General features: G+C 46.3%; 1 protein-coding gene across 4 annotated transcripts in view; it reads right to left on the bottom strand.

Annotated features, from left to right (window-relative positions):
- Window positions 1–16,509, bottom strand: part of MYO7A (myosin VIIA) — a 103,355-nt gene that overhangs the window by 39,293 nt on the left and 47,553 nt on the right. For 2 of the 4 annotated variants that reach the window (XM_052812669.1, XM_052812670.1), the window contains exons 7-17: window positions 15,936–16,057; window positions 13,937–14,079; window positions 13,728–13,841; window positions 12,711–12,864; window positions 11,964–12,040; window positions 10,924–11,043; window positions 9,951–10,093; window positions 9,343–9,553; window positions 8,718–8,853; window positions 8,205–8,311; window positions 4,966–5,022 (exon numbers count right to left, since the gene is read on the bottom strand). In XM_052812669.1, the coding sequence (XP_052668629.1) occupies window positions 4,966–5,022; window positions 8,205–8,311; window positions 8,718–8,853; window positions 9,343–9,553; window positions 9,951–10,093; window positions 10,924–11,043; window positions 11,964–12,040; window positions 12,711–12,864; window positions 13,728–13,841; window positions 13,937–14,079; window positions 15,936–16,057 (1,384 nt within the window). The remainder of the gene's footprint in view (window positions 1–4,965; window positions 5,023–8,204; window positions 8,312–8,717; window positions 8,854–9,342; window positions 9,554–9,950; window positions 10,094–10,923; window positions 11,044–11,963; window positions 12,041–12,710; window positions 12,865–13,727; window positions 13,842–13,936; window positions 14,080–15,935; window positions 16,058–16,509) is intronic. The other 2 variants (XM_052812671.1, XM_052812672.1) reach the window with 1 other exon arrangement.

The following is a 16,509-nucleotide window of genomic DNA, read 5'->3' as shown; positions in this document are numbered from 1 at the left end:
AATCCCATCTGCCCTATGCAGAGCTGCAAGGAAGATCTGCCCATGGGAGCAAACAGCCCAGTCTGGGCCATCAAAAAATCTCTGTATTGCAGCTTGCGGTGATGCATCTGCCCAGGGACGCTCCTCAGAAACGGCTTGGGCTTCCCTGTCCCCATGCATCGCAGCATGGTCATGCCAACCCCTCTGTCGTGGTTCCTCATGTCATGCTGAGCCCCTCCTGCTCCCTGGGGCGTAGGACTAGAGACCCACGTAAGGTAAAAAACAAGCCAGGGACACTTTTGCTGCCGGGTGACTCTACAACAGCTCCACAAACTTCTGGTAAGGTCTATATTCCTCAGCTGGTACTACAGGGAAGATTCGAGTTGTTTTTGGAAAAGAATATTAACTAGACTAAATGAGGTGGGTATTCAGGGTGAATCAGGGTGATTTTGAGTATTTAGCTCGGTTTAGCTCCCTTGGTTAAATTAGTAATCCAATCTCCATTTTGGGGCAAGTGTTTCTAAAGCAGAATGAAGATGTTTCCCTTAACAGCCCCTTCTCCCTGCCCTAGGAAGACCTTGTTAAACCACCTCCAAACTAAATGAAGCCCCTAGCTCATTTTATGTGTCTGTCACTATTACCTGAGCTCATTACACACCAGTCACAGCGGTGCTGTATGTCTGGTGTTCAGGCAGCCTTTGTGGGGCAGCAAGTACTGCTGGCGGGTCGGAGGAAGAATTGGACACCAGGATGCAACTCCCTCCGAATAGAAAACAAGGAAAACTGTGACATGACTAGTGACATGACCTGGTGGCTAGGGATTTCCCAAAGGGAAGATTTCAATGGGATTTTAATGCGTTTTTCCTCCAAACCTCCTCTTCTTTGCAGGTGGTCAAGCCATCCGTGGAGTCACAAAGTCCCCATTTGCACTGGCCTTGCTGCTATGTTTTGCAAGGTGCTGAGTTTTATTTCTACTTTTGCTGAAACCTTTTTGTGCACTTCATCGTATAGCACTAATAACCCGTCAGATAACATTCCCACTCCCCAAAACTGAGGAATTTCATAGAATCACAGAATAGTTTGGGTTGGAAGGGACTATAAATATCATCTAGTCCAACCCCCTTGCCGTGGGCAGGGAATTTGCACAGCTCAGGTTGGATATGATGTTGAGACAAACCCAATCAACACAAACACAAAGTCATCATGGAATTCCAACAAGAGAAAACCCAGGTCATGCACACACCAGAAAAACCTGGCCTTGTCAAAAAGAGCATGGGGGGCTATTGGTGATCTCTCCCAGCAAAATCCTCCCCAAAGGACAAACTGTTAACAAATCTAGATTAATTAATGGATGCAGCTGCTACCTGCAGAGCACTGTAGAGTCTGGTGCTCACATTCTGTCATAGATTTGATGAAGAATAGGCTGTTTCAGCAAGAATCCTGGTTTCGATAGCTTTGATTAATGTTTTCTTATCACTTTGCTAATTATGTGCAAGGGGTCACCTCTGTGAAACGTGAAAGGATAGCCACAGGGGTTAGAAGCAGCAACAGACGCAGGAGCAGGGCTGGAAGTTGGAAGCAACTGCAAGTTAGCCAAGTTTGTCAATTTGGGCTTGGCTGGGAGAGGTCATTTTTCAGATGTGGTGGTAGGAAGGGTGCAAGACTTTGTACAAGGTTCTACAAGGGAATGCATGAGTGGTTTGCTCCCAGACAGCAAGACCTGCCTCTCTAGGTTGCTGATGCCTTGCATTTCTTCCTTGCACGCATCCAGCTCTGGTAAAAAAGAATGGTGTCATCTCCATCCTTACACCTGAGACCTTTTTGCTTGGAGGGGCTGGCGGGAAAGGACAGCAGCCAGAGAGCAGCTTGTCTTCCTATCCAAATGGTCAGAGTGGTCTGGGCTCCTCCTGTCAATACTGCACCATCCCACCCCTTTGCATGCTTTCTGGGCCTGACATTTGTGCACAGACCCCTCTCAATGGTGGGCACCAGCCACATGGGCACTAACCAGGTCCTCAGCTACACAACGAAACCTCAGGCGAGGGATTTGCATCAACCTCCTCTTGCAGGGACAGGGTGACACCACTGAAGTCATGGTGATTCCTATTCCTCTTGCCTTACCTCAACACCAGTGTGGGGAGAATCACACCTCTTCCCTTACTCCAACAAAAAAAGAGTGGAGCAGCCTGCCAACACACTCTAGTGAGGCACTGAAAATACAGATTTTACTGCAGAGGAGGAGCATTTTTTAGCTCAGAACAGACCCGGTCCCCGTAGCCTGAAGCAGAAAAAGCTGAACACATTCTTCTTTTCCCCTGGCCAGACATGTTTTAGCTTTCAAACTCTGAGACTGTAGCATCTTTGGGACACAGACTATCTCTTCACTGGTGTCCATACAGACTCTAGCACAGAGGAGGACGTGACCTGTGTGTCATGGGGAAGGATGAGCAGGATTCACAGGTGCTGTAGCCCAGATTGGGGCACTCAGTGATCACTCAGCCTGTGTTCAGCATCAAAGGAAAAAAAGCAGAACAGAAAAATAAGAAAAATAAGAGAATGACATGATTTACAGAGAAGCACCATCTCAGAAGGGACGTTCAGAAAGATGTGCAGACCAGCATGACATTCAGACATGTTTCAATGGCACTTCTTTCTGCCATCTCAGGCCAGCCTGAACTTCAGAGGTGCAGACGCAATCGTGGCTGTTTGCAGTAACATAAAGACAAAAGTCAAGGCAGAATATCATCAGTAGGACAAAAGAGGACATTCTTCCAGCACGGGGCGTCTGAGATCCCCAGTGGCACAGCTGGAGCATTAGGCCATTTCCCAGCATCTTTGTGAAGCTGTAAAATCTCTAGGGACCTACTCAGACTCCTTCGTTTGGTGTCTTGGACACATTTAGGTACCTATTGTGTCCAGGGCTGAGAAAGCAATAACCAGTTCAGCCTATCTGCACCCTGTGGGATCCTTTCATCCTACATTAAGTAGGATGGTCTTATACAGACCCAGAGTTCCAGCTAGGGCAATCACCAGGTTTCTTTCTTTGTAACATTCAAACCAAGAAAACAGAAGCAAGGAGAAAGGCGAGTACGAGGAGAAATGTCACTGAGCCAGAAATGGTAGGAGTTACTCCTGCTATACCTCTGTACCTTCTCCTCCCACTTTAAGGAGAAGGCTGCCTGGTGCACCAGGATCACAGTGCTCAGCACTAGGTCTGCTGGGGAGATGGTGACCTGCTTCAGTGGAAATGCAGAAAGATGAATTACTTAAGGCGAGTTAGGGAAGGAGAGAGAAGCATGTACCACCATCAATACTTTGGGGAAAGGTTCTGGACAAAGGACCATCCCCCCATCTCTTTAGGATGAGAAGGTCACTAAACATGACATGCTGTTTATCAGCCTTTTTTCTGAAGTCTGAGAAAAATGATGTTTGTTATTTTGTTATACGAAATGTCACTGGGGTGGCCTCGGGTGGCCACTCAAAGAAGTTGAGGCCCCCTCACAGCAGGTTCTGCAGTGGCATATAGTGAAGAGACAGTCTCTCTCCTAAAGGCTGTGCAGTCTGGAAAGTACCATCAGATGCAAAGTTGACATGGGCTACGTAACGGTGCTGAGTATTACTATTTTGAACTAAACCCCCATTTTATAAAACTTACTGATGTTGATATATTTGGAAAATCTTTTTTTGGTTTGGCTCTTCCACCCTTGCCTCATTGCCTAACAAATACAATAACTATTATTCATTAGAAAACCTACAAAACATGAAGCTATATTATAAGAACTATGACAACAGAAAAATTAAAAAAAATCATCAGTGTTATGTCTCCCATTTCCCTGTATCTCCTGTTGTTGTCTTCAGAGAAAAAGGGTGGCCTGGGCATTTCTGACAGATTTTGCACAACAATTCTCTCCTGGACTTAATCTTACCATACCCTAACTCAGTAAGGATTATTTTTTTTCGGTATGTGGCATCGGTACAATGCTAGAGCAGCGCCCAATGACACCTTGCAATCCAAACGGTTTGCAATCATGATACGGGGGGGAAGGAGTCCAGCTCTGGAATGAATGACTTTGGGTCATTTTGGGTCACATCCCCCTCATTGGAATTCCAAGTCCAAACATTCGAGACACTGCAGAGGTAAGAAGGGTTGAAATCCAGCCCCATGCAAGGATCTGAATGTTGAAAGTCAGGTCTATCATCTCCAACATAATCCTCTGGCTATTGAAAGATTGTCATGGAAATGTAAGCAGAGTCGCAAAGCTAACATCACAAAATCTTTACCACACAGTATACTACCCTATGGCCAAATATCTAGCAAGAAAAGTTTGGAAAGCTATCAGAACCAGTCAGGAGATGAGATGCAACAGAAAAGACCTAAAAAAGGTGCCAAAAGCCTGTTTCAATGATCATGGCAAAATTCAATATTAACTGTGCCTTTGAAGGCTTGGATTTGAGCTCTCCCCTGAGCAAGAATTAACCCTGCTCTGAGAATGATGGCATTTCCAAGCAACTCAGAAATGCAATCCAGGAGTCTCTCTTCACACATGAACTGTCAGCTTCTTGCCCCAAAAAGGGCAAAACAAGGGCAGATTTGCAGTTGCACAGAGGAATAATGTTCCACCAAAGCCAACGTTGGCACCATGATAAACAACAGCCAAATCCCACAAATGATCCATCTGAAGTTAATTGAAGTTATTCAAGTATCAGAAAAAATCCTCAAAACTTTGGCTCGGGCTGGTTCTGATTTTATCCAAACCAAATTCTCATCATTAAAAAACTCTTCCGAGTTGAATCCTAGAAATAAATGACACAGTCGCACACCTGTATCTATTCAACAAGCCATAAAAATGCTCTCCGTCACATTGGTCACTTGAAATGGATCCTCTATAGATAGTGCAGGAGGAGGAATAAACCAACAAGAGCAAAGCACAATCCTTGCCAAGGAGCGATGAATATACAACAGAGGAACTCATGTATTCAATTTACCTTTGGTGTGGGTGTGGGCGACTGGCCAAATGTGCTGGATGCATAGCCACAGAGAAACTACATGAAGCATAGGTGAAAAAAAAACACAAAACAGAGACAGAGAAGAGCAAATAGTGAAAAGAAGGAATAACCAAAATGGGAGCCTGACATTGTTAGTCTTGGAAGTCCAGCTGTTAAAATATCTCTGAATAAAATGCATTAATTCTTAGATTTTTGTCTATCCCCCTCCTGGCTTTTCCCCTTCACCTCCACGTTCACATCCCTGAAGCTGAGGGAACTGCCACCGTGCAGCTCTTGCCTGTTGGAAACAACTCTTCTGCATCTTCTAACCTCACTCATTATCCACCCAGTTTCAGCCATCTCCACTCCTCTCCCTCACAGACCGTTGCTCTCCTGCGATCAGTGCTCTCAATAGACTGCGGATGGGAAGATGCAAGTGAAAAGTAAATTTTCACAAAACTTCAAAAGAAATCCCTCCCTTCCTCCCTCATTTTAATCCAACTCATCAGATAGTTGCTATGGAATTGAAATTTTTGCCAAGGGGAAAGCCCCCAAATCTGCTATTTGTTTCTCTTTCCCTTCAGCGATTTCCACCCCCACTGCTTCTTCTACCTGTTACTCAAGCAAGCAGTGCTGTCAGACTGTGCTGGCTAATTCCTCAGAGGAACAGTGTATAATTCCCACTGAATCCATCATTTCACCTGGCACCACTCAAAGAAACATTCTGATTCCGCCAACACATGCAGATAGACCTCCTCCATGACAGGCACGCACAAATCAGGCTGCACAGCCCCATGCGCTCCAGCAATACCCAGTTCACCACACAGGTTTTGTTGTGCACAAATATTAGGTCTTTCAGGGACCAAACAGTTACTACGATATTCAAATATACACTCTTGACTAGTTTTCAAACTCCTCTAATTTGCGGCTTTCTTAAGTTTCTGGCATATAAGGATCCCATTTGAAAGACTGAATGTAAAGCAGACATGGATTTGCTTTTCGCTGACTCACAAAATCCTACAAATGCATCGATAAGCTCCTGAGGACCAAAGGTTGGAAGCTGTTGACCAAAATGCTTCATTATTTGATTTAGCCCTTAGCAGAGCAGCCACTTGTCTGTTTTTAAGGGAAGATGTTAGATTTGATTGACCTGGCCCAAGTGTCTCTGGAAGGTTTCTCCATGGATTGCCTCACTGATGCTTGGGGAAGGTGCACACACATCCAAGAAGAGCCTTTGCCCCAGCTCTTTGCTGCATGTAGTCAACACCTATGACCCATGCTCACCTACTCCTTCTTTTGGGGAATATATTTTAAGAAAGGGGCTGCAAAGGTTATTGAATTTTGGTGGAAAGCAATGGCAGAATCATCTCAGCCCCATGATGGATCCTGCTTGTCTGAGCAGATTTTTTTGTACGATGTTTAGGGGATTTGTGGTCTCCCCGTTCACACTAACATTGTGCATGATTAGGGGAGCTGGTACACAATGGTTGCTCCTCTTCCAGTTCCATGCCAGGCAGGTTACAAGTCTCTCATTCAAAAGAGAAAAGCAGAGATCATTAAAGTATCAAAGCACAGGGACCACCACTCAGGACAGATTCTGAAGGTGTTTAATGGAACCATAAAAGAAAAGGTTTATTTCAAAAAAAGTGCTCTGATGCTTTAAAAGGTCTCAGTTCTCAGGTCCTAGACAATGCCCAGGTGAAAATCTCATTTTTTGCTGTCATATACTTCCAGCATCTTTTAAAGATGCCTGGTAGGTATCCCTGTGAAGAAGTCTGCATGGCTGTGTAAACCTGAGAGCTCCATCTCATCGATTCCCCAGAGTGCATCTCTGCTCTGCTCAAACAAGCAAGAAATCATTTCCAAGGTGAACCACAAAGCTTGCACTGAAAATAAAAAGCAGTGAGGAACAAGCAATAAAAAGCAAAGTAAATGGCAGTACTAATGCTAAGAGAGTTAGTGCCTAGTTCAGCAGGAGTTTCCACATCTGGGGATAGCTCTGAACCCACCAGGAGTGTCATGCCAATTGGTAGCTTAATTGGGGCCGATAAACATTATCTTGTTCCTAATGAAGTCAAAAGGATATTGATTATTCCTTTCAGCAGGAGCAAAACCGAGTGGCTAAAGAACAAAGCTTGGAAACATGTCTGTAGCCTATTTAAAGAAATTTCTTGGGAATTTAAACATTTATTTCCCTTAACAGGCAAAGGAATTCAGCAATTCTATCTGTTCAGCACTCCTGAAAGTACCTAAGTCCCTTGGACCATCAGTGACATTGGCTGGCATTTGGAAACAGGACCCCAACTTCAAAAAAACTTGGTTGCCTTGGAAAAATTTTTCCCCACACCCTCTGCAGTCCCATGGCTTTGCCTAGGGAGACTGGGGGATTTGGCCATAGCAACCTATCTGTGTAGACTATCAGGTTCTGCAAGGCTGATATTTTAAAACAGTTTCTACTTTAATTTTGGGAGCAGGGCTGATGATATCTTAGTAGGGAGATGTAGATGTTTGACTTACTCAAGAAAACATCATATATTTGTGTTATTAATGGTGAAATAGTCACTAATCTCAGCATTTAAGCTGGTATCCTAGTAATAAATGCTCAAATGAGGTGGGAGGAGTTAAAGCAATAACTGTGCCTTTCTCCAGAGCTTCAGCACACATGGTCTTCTCCTGCACTGAGCATGGAGTAAGCACATACCCTCCTGAAGGACTGGGATGTGAAAAGGGGAGCTTTAAACTTCAGCTTTCATACCTGGTGTCCCCTCTCTCTGCTGTCATAACAGTAAAACATGACTGTTGGCTGGTCCTTCCCAGTCCTGCTGTGGTGCTTAAGGGCCAGCCAGATTGTCCATTCATTCTGCTCTGGTCTACAAGTATTAGATTTTCACTTCTCACTCTATTATACACAGATCTGGACTAGTCAGTTGAAAGGGCTAGCTCTTTCTCTCTCCGATTTCTACAATCAAAAACCTTATTGTTCCCATTCCTACACAATTAGGAGAGGAGCAATCACAGCACAAAATAATATTTGACAAACTGAATGCAGTGAACTGGGGGTGCAAGTGTGGATGTACCCATGACCGTGCATTAACACTTCCTAATGGTTGGCTCACACTAACAGGTTTGAAACACCCCAAACACCATCAGAGCAACATGACTTTTTGCAAATCTTCTGCCCCTTCCAGGAACACACACCCCCCCCCCCATGAATAAAGGTCTTCTCTCGCCTGCATTACCATTGCCACATCTGCTTGGAAGATCTGCTTGATGAATTTGTTTTTTGAGGAATGCACCAGCTGAATGATATCTCCGTGCAGCGTGTCCCTGTTTTTCTCCAAGAAACCTGGAGGAATAATGGGACAACACATAGATAGATGACACAATGCAACATGGCCAGGATGTGCCCTGCAAGCTGGGTTGCTGGACTACTGGCTGGTCTTGGGGAGGTAATGAGGGTAATGACTGGGCAGAGAAAGGGGGACCAAGAGAAGGAAGAAGAATCGCATCTTGAGACGGGATCAAAGATACATGTGATGCAAACCACTGCAAGTCTGTCATGGGCATGCACGAACGCAACAGCACCAAACTGCAGCTCATGGGCACCACTGAAGGGCCAAGCCATTGCAGCCAGAAAAGGAGTATACTGACACTACTGTGGGCTACCCTCTTGCTCTGCTCCAACTCAGCAGCACCTCACGTTCCCCCAAGCATCCCCTCACACTTGCAGTGCCCCAGGAGCTGCCCCATACCTTTTGTTTCGTAGTAAACAATTCCAGCAAAGTGGTTAATGCCAAACTGGGTTTCATAGTTATTCTTCGGAGGAATATAGTTGGTGTTAAGCTTGTGCTGGGAGTTCAGCTTGTGTAACATGGTGGCATCTGTACCCTGTGCGTGCAGGAAAAAATCTGACATTTAACCAGGGTTTGTCCTGCCAAGATAATTTTCCAATCAATAGCGCATTTCTTTTTTGTCTCAGGTGACAATGTGTATTTATTTTGAGAAGAGATATGTTGGAGGGGATACCTCAAGTGCAGAAATTTAAGAAATGGATTAAATATCACTGGTATGTTGTGCTACATTCAAGATTGTGCTTCAAATGGAGTATATTTAACATCATTTTCTCTTAAACTTTGTCAAAGGCTATTCTTGAGCCTCTTGCAGGCATATTCTTCCATCAGAAATACTAACTTCTTTAAAGCATGGTTGTGTACTCATGGAAGAAAATGAGACAGAGCAATAAGAACTATGAATAGTCAACCCACCAACGAATGTGTGTTTGGGGCTGATCAGACCCCTCATAGGATGCCAGCATGCAAATGCAAAGGGGGTAAAACCAGAAGAGTCGCTGGCAGTAGGGCTGAGCCCAAAACACACCTTGGGGAACTTGCTCTCCTCGTCAATGAGGGAGATGATGTTCATGGGCTTGATGGCAATCATGTCCAAGGCATCCTGGTTATCAGTGAACTCGATGTGCTGCCAATTGATGTTCTCCAGGTTGTACTCCTCCTGCTCGAGCTTGAAGACGTGGCGCACAAAGAACTGCTGCAAGTTTTCATTTGCAAAGTTAATGCAAAGCTGCTCAAAACTGTGGAGGGAAGGTCAAGGAAAGGCCACTTTAGATCCACCATAGTCTATCTTTCTCCATCTCTCTCCATGCTTGAATCAATACTCTTAGACCACATCAACCACTCAGTAAGGTTGCTGTTGGCTAAGAATTTCCTTGTCAGTTCAGATAACCAGTTTTTCTCCCCCCAAACAATCAATGTTATAGCCATTATACATGAGTAGCCTAAACCAATCAGTTTAGGAAATACATTGTCTGCTGCAACAAAAGTGGTTAGCTCTGATAATCTCTCATACAGAAGAAGGCTTGGCCCAGCCCAGTCCTGTTCATCTCAGGAGAGGTGAAAGGACGGCAAGACCTTGAGCTTGGGGTGGTGAAGGAGCGTTAAGACCTGGTTCTCCTTTTGCAGGCTCCATACCTGTTCACAGTGAAGTTCTCAAAGCCAAAGATGTCAAGGAGGCCGATGGATCTCCTGACACTTTTGAGTTCCTGGGAAGGAGGTCTGTAAATTGCAGCATTGATCTTCTCCACGATCCACACAAAAAGCCGCCCGTAAATTCCCTGAAATATCCCAAAGATGGAAGTCAGTGAGACAGGTTAGCAGTTTGCCCTGCTAGTCAGTGGCACCACTCCACTTGTGATGGCACAGGCTTTCCTATAGCATGGCCAGCAACTGGACAGTCCCAGAGGACACGCTCACCAACATTTATGCCAGACTCTTGGCATGGTTTAAAGCTTCAAGAGCTGTTATATAGATCAAGGAAAACAGACCTGAAAGCCTAGATAAAAGACAACTGAAAGCAAAATACCAAAATTGGATAGTCCTAAATTTTGGATCTATGGGCTTTCTGTAAACCAGTGATGTACGCCCACCTCATGAACCTTCATCACCCCAAAGCCTCAGGTGATGCTCTCTCTAAGTCCTCTGATGGCTGCTGAACTGCTCTATCCTTATTCCTGTGACATTCAGCTTTATTTACTGCTGCAGACATGCCCAAATCCTGAAATTCAGGTGTGGGTGTTACAGGTGTTGATGGAGCTGCTCTGATTTATAGCAGCTGAGGATCTAACCCTGGGGCTCAAGCTGGGATGTTTTCCTGAAGTTGAGGTGAAGTCATTTCAGAATGCCGGCTCTTTCCGTAGGTCACCTTTGGGTACAGACAGTCTCAAGTCCAGACTGCAAATCCACTGAAGACCAGGCTATCTAGACTCCTTCTATCTCAATTCTTTGTGCATCCTACTGATAACATAGTTTCAAGGCCATCTGCTCATCTGAGCTCACAGAGGCACAAAGCAAGACGCTTTTCCTGTGCAGTGGATGCTCTAGTCTCAAAAGCGGCAGATTTCTTCAGCTTATCAACAGGAGCAGAAGAGAATGCCCTAAGACTTACCTTTACAAAAGCATCCCTCACGTCCAGCGCTTGTTCCATGCTGAGAGGGGTTGAGACAGTCTCACCCCTGGTGATTATAGTCCGGCTGGTAAGGCAGTTCATCACATCCTGAGGGTCAACCTGGCAAGGACACCACCAAACACAGCTGCTGACTTTATAACACAAGGTCTCCTTCCAATGGCCTGGGCTACCAGCCTGAACGTGCGTGGCCAGAGAGGAACAGTGCAGCCCCCCGTGACTGCAGGTAAGTGACTTTTCTTAGCTGTACAGGGCAAATATCTCAAATGATGTCACAGGCATTTTCAGAGAGAATAATTAACACTTTAATACGCTGTTTTGCTATGGAAAGTGTTCTTGTGACTTAGTGTGAGATGCTAAGGAGGTGTGGGGAGAGAAGATGAAAAACCAAAGCCTGCAAAGCTGTATCCTACCAGCATGAATGTAGCTTTGCATCCCCTTGATCCCTTTTCATACTTCTGAGATCAAGCCAGGGAAATGTCCACCTCCTAAAGTACATGAAAACAGCCTGCAGACAGCTGTGGATCATGGTCTGGGTCTAACGGTACCTATGGAGATAAGAGGGTGTCCCTGAGGGAGCCCTGTTACCTGCTGGGGAGGTCACTGAGGAACGCTCCAGCCACTGCATGGATGGTTTGGGTGAGGGTCATCTCACCTCGCTTCAGAAACACCCAGTGTAAGTGACGTCTCTGTCTCAGCTGCTGTAATGAACTCTCTTTACATCAATGAGGGAAACACTCTATTTTAGGGACTGAACTATTCTGGATGTCCTTTTTAGGATGACGTGCCACCAAAGTGTCTGTTTGTCTCCGCTGACGTGAAGAGGAGCCCAGATACCCAGCTCAGATGGACACATCCATCTTCACGCTGCTAGTGCAGGGCAAATGATGGCTCACCCAGGCATCTCCAGCCTCCTAGAGCTGGTGGTGCAAGGAGAGCCCGGCTCAGATGAAGCTTTGCCACAACACGGGGAATATGGGAAGAAGGCAGAAGGGGGACAGCAGCACTGCAGAGCCACTGACCTCCAGCAACGATGCCGCAGTGATTAGCGACGCTGACTGAACAACCTCGCAGGCATCCAGGTTGTCATAGGTCCGAGCTGGGGGAAGAAAGGGAGAGGGAAAGCTGTCAGTGAGGGACGTGGCTCTGCAGAAGGTGGATGGGGGTGAAGGAAAGGGTCTTTTGCCACTGCCTCCGTGTGATGGCCAGGCAAAATGTGGCCATCAGAAGGGAGAGAAAAGTTCATGCAGCTGCTGGAGTCGTGCTGCTGGCTGCAAAGGACCTGTACTCTGCTCTGCCAGCCGCCCTAAATGACTAATGGGGTAAAAATATTCCTAGCATGTAAGTGCTTTAGGCTTCTGTCTTCCAAAGAAGCTTTTTAAATCACCTTGTCATTTCTGACAGCAGGATGGTTTGGTACCTTTACAAAGGCATATCCAATCACACAGGTGCTTGTTAAACACTCCATTAGTCTCTCCCTGCAAAACCTGAGTCTACTGAATGGCCTGCGGCCATGTTCAGCCTCCCTACATTCAGAAAAGGTGGATGTCACTGAGCACACTGGAGTCTGGCAACCCCGCAGCATGGGCAGGTGGACTTATTCCTCCTTTCTTGTCCTTACACACCACAATAAGCACCTGAGTCCCTGGCATGGCACCACGGCCGGTGGTCTGGATACAGCCCTCCATCCCTAAGCTTGGCTCCCTCTCACCATGCAGAATAAAGAGTAGAAGTGCGCTTCCCCACGTCCCTGTATTTTGTCCTTTTACCTTCGTACTGCAGGTTCCCCATATGCAGGATGGCAGCCAGCAGCTTGGAGATCTCCCAGTTCTCCGTGTCGGTGAACATTAGGACCTTCATTGCAGAGCGGATATTGGCATACTCCTTGCTATCATCTCTGCCATCGCAGGTTGTGCAGTTACCCTGGGGAGGCGAAGAGGTTGCACGGTGCATGGGGTAAAGCAGAGAGCATCTGGGTGTAACCCTAAGCTATCCAGGGCTTCCCCCTAAATCAGCAGACATTTTGTTTAAGGGATGAATAAGCAAAAGATGATGCTGAACCTGCGGATCTGGCTCTACCTTTTGGTGTATACTGTGATTTGGTGCTCAGCTTTGTGACCCGCATTTACCCTGCTGTCCCCAACTACCCTGTGCCTGTCTGCAATCGGCAGAGGAGAAAAAGCAACCTGAGGTGGGGATACAGAGCGAGAAGGAAACATGCTGGAGGCTCCCACCGATCCAGCCAGAAAGCTGGGTGCCAGCCTTCCTGATGATGGGCCAGTCTTAATTCTTAACCTGCTTCTACCAGCTCCTCTGGATTGCAACACTGGTATACAAGGAGTGAGGCTAGATGTTGCTGGCTCTGTCAGACATGTGGAGCAGAGACAGCTCAGCACCATATGCTGCTGAGAATAAGCCATCCAGCCACGCATGGCTCTTCGTCCATCACTGCTGCAAGAGCATCGGGTCGTATCTAAACACCCTGGTTATTTCCAAACAAGTGGCCTGGGCACCAAGCACCAAAACCATCCAAGTGTATGTCCCGCTCCACAGGAAGAGTGGAAATAACCTGTCTTATACACAGGGGTTAAGATTTTGCACTAAGACTGTGAGACTTGCGGTGGTGGGACAAAGAAGTCCCACAAACCCTGTGGCTAAGACTCAGGAAGGTCACAACCAGCAAAGCAGCTCTTGGCTGCGGAGGAAGCACCTCTCACTTCTCTCTCCCTTGCTAAGAAGCTCTAACCACATCCCCCCACCAAACTTCTGCTTCGCTGCGCTCTCACCATCGCAAGGTAGTTGTAGTCCGTGGCTTTCCCAAGACCCAGCTTCTTCTTCTGCTCCATTGACATTCCTCTCAGCATGCAGTAAAACACGTGGTAATTCCTCTCGTCCTGGGCCTGCAGTAGAAAAGCAAGCGTCGGTTCTGCGAGGAGAACCCCACCGCAAAGGTCAACTGACCGAGTGCCAGCTCCCACGCCTTGTATCGCCTTACCTGCCTGCAGACCCGGGACTTCTCCAGCAGGTACTGCTCAATCTTTGCCCCCTCGATGGCTCCCCTTTTGTTGAAGTGGATGTCGATGTACTTCCCAAATCGGCTGGAGTTGTCATTACGGATGGTCTTTGCGTTCCCGAAAGCTGCGGGGAAGAATTGCAGTGGGTTAGGGAGGATCATGGATCTGGTCTCACGGGCAAAATAAATAATTAAAAGAGCCAGGCTGAGAGGGTAAAAAGCAGCCTCAAAGCCTTTCTCTTAACTTTGGCTGGCTCAGTTTCATCTCAGTGTGGGGAAACAGGATATATCGCAGATGACTGTCCTTGGAAATACAGAGGGGAGCACGGAGAAGGAGACATAGGAAAGGGGTGACCTTATCCAGGAAGAAAGGCTAGGGCAGCAGGATTTTGGCAGCAGCCGGTGAAATACCAGAGGGTTGAGCAAGGCTAGCAGGAGGATGCTGCAGCATGCGAGGTGACGCTGGGTGGGAAATGACAGAGCTGCTGGTGAGTGATTTAGTGACTGAGAGGGAAAGGAAAGAGATCGTCCTTTAGGGAAATACAGATGGACTAAGCCAACCTCCAGAGGGAGACTTCTCCCTGCAAACAGGCTGTGTGCAGAAGAAGGTACCCATGTCCACCCTCTGTGCGGGTGTGGGCCGCTGGCATGAGCACCCTGGCCAGCACACCCTGGAATTTTTGCTCCAGGATTGCTGGTGGGTGATGGAGATGCATTTGAAATACAGAGCCTCTCTTCCCCTCAATCCTAGCAGTGATGAAGTGCACGTTCAGAAACACCCCGTGTGCGTGCCATGCACCACGATGCTTTACATCGCCAGCGGTCGGGCAGCCCTGCGGTGCCCTGAGAGCCTCGTTGCATCTTTATGCTACGGCTGAAGGAAGCTCCAGCAGAGCACAGAGAAGGAAAGCTCAGCCAGTGACTTTCTTGCCTGCTCTGCTAACATTATGCATGGAAAGCGGTTAGGATATTCACACTTCTGTTGATTCCTAGGCGGCTATTTACCAAGCAAAACACTGCTCTCTGTGAGTAGCATGGGAGGTAAAAATAATGTTATTCTTTAAGGAAAATGCTATTTTTCTGCATAAGTGTAAAAGGTCCATCTGGCATCACATTGGGGCCAGAGGGTCAGATCACCTATTTAATTTACAGACGCCCAATTAAAACGGTGGGGCTGATCACTGTAACAGCTTGCCAATGAATCTATTAGGGCCACGAGCCGATTCTTGTTAGCTCATTCTTTCTTGAACTGCCTTTATTTCTTTTTCTGCATTCTGCTGCCATTCACTGATCTTGGAAGGAAAAGGTGGCGTTTGCGATTGTGTATTGCCAGCACAAGGTGTTTAGTCTGTGAAGCTCTGGTCAAATTAATCTCATGTTCTGCTGAACCAGCAAAGAATAGGAATAAGATTTTTGCGACTATGGTCAAATAAAACAAAAACTTAGCTGGATGCAGCATTTACAGGATATCAGTGCTCTGCATACAGTCATAATTCCTGGAAGAGGTCGTGAGATTTTTCAAAAGAGCTTGCTTTGTTTGGTGATCAGCATTTTTAAATCCCAGACTACACAGAGAATTAGGTAAAATTCAGGTTTTTGTTTTGAAATTTTGGGAAAAAAAGTACTGATTTAAGTGGAAAAAACACATTTTTCAATTTTAAGTGAATAAAACAATTGAAAAAAATTTTCAGGTCAGCTGAAATGTTTCTCTTCCAGCAGTAGTTGTCAAAAATATTAATGGAAAATTTGAAAGCCCAAATCAGAGAATATTAGTCTTGTGAAGAATAAATTCAGACGGAAGGAAACTGAATATTCTGTTTAACAAATGTTTACATCATTGCTTTTGATTATTTTTAATTTTGTCACTTTTTGAAACTCAAAATGCAACGAAAGTGACTTACATTTGACCATATTTTGTGTGTCCTGAACCTGATTTTTTTTTTTTTCCCGCAAAAAATGCCTCCATTATCTGAGGCCTCACCTTCCAAAATGGGATTTGCCTCCAGGACCTGTTGCTCAATCCAGGAGTGCTGACCGCTGATCGCTGCCAGGAACTGCAGGATCAGTTTTGTGCTTTCTGTTTTCCCTGCTCCGGATTCACCGCTGCAAAGACAACAGGAATCGAGGTCAGTGAAAGCCCTGCTGCACCCCTGCCAATGTCCCTCTCTCTGTCTCCAAAGGGACTGCTGTCTCTGTGCCTCTTCTTTTAGCACAGGTAGGACGAGGCCACTAAGGATGGGTTTCCAGCATCCCAAGGACTGGTTGTAGGACAAACACAGTACCAGACAGCTTCCAGCCAAGATGCAGATTTGCTTTACAGTCCATTTGGCTCAAGCTGTTGCTTGAGTTTGGGTCTCTCCAGCAAATACCATCATTCAATCAGCACTAAGAAGGTCATGAAGCATTTTCAGACAGTGATTTTCCAGGTATGGTCACCAGACCATGAGCCTGTGGTCCGGGTGCTAGCTGGTCCCATGGGGCATCTTCATCCCCAGTCTTGAGTTGCCAAAATGCACTAGAAGGCAGAGTGTGAAATACTGCCTTTTAGTGACAGA

This window comes from Harpia harpyja, chromosome 17 (assembly GCF_026419915.1).
Source record: "Harpia harpyja isolate bHarHar1 chromosome 17, bHarHar1 primary haplotype, whole genome shotgun sequence".
Lineage (NCBI taxonomy): Eukaryota > Metazoa > Chordata > Aves > Accipitriformes > Accipitridae > Harpia > Harpia harpyja.
Note: the sequence above shows the minus strand (reverse complement) of the source record. Positions and strands in the feature narration are given on the sequence as shown.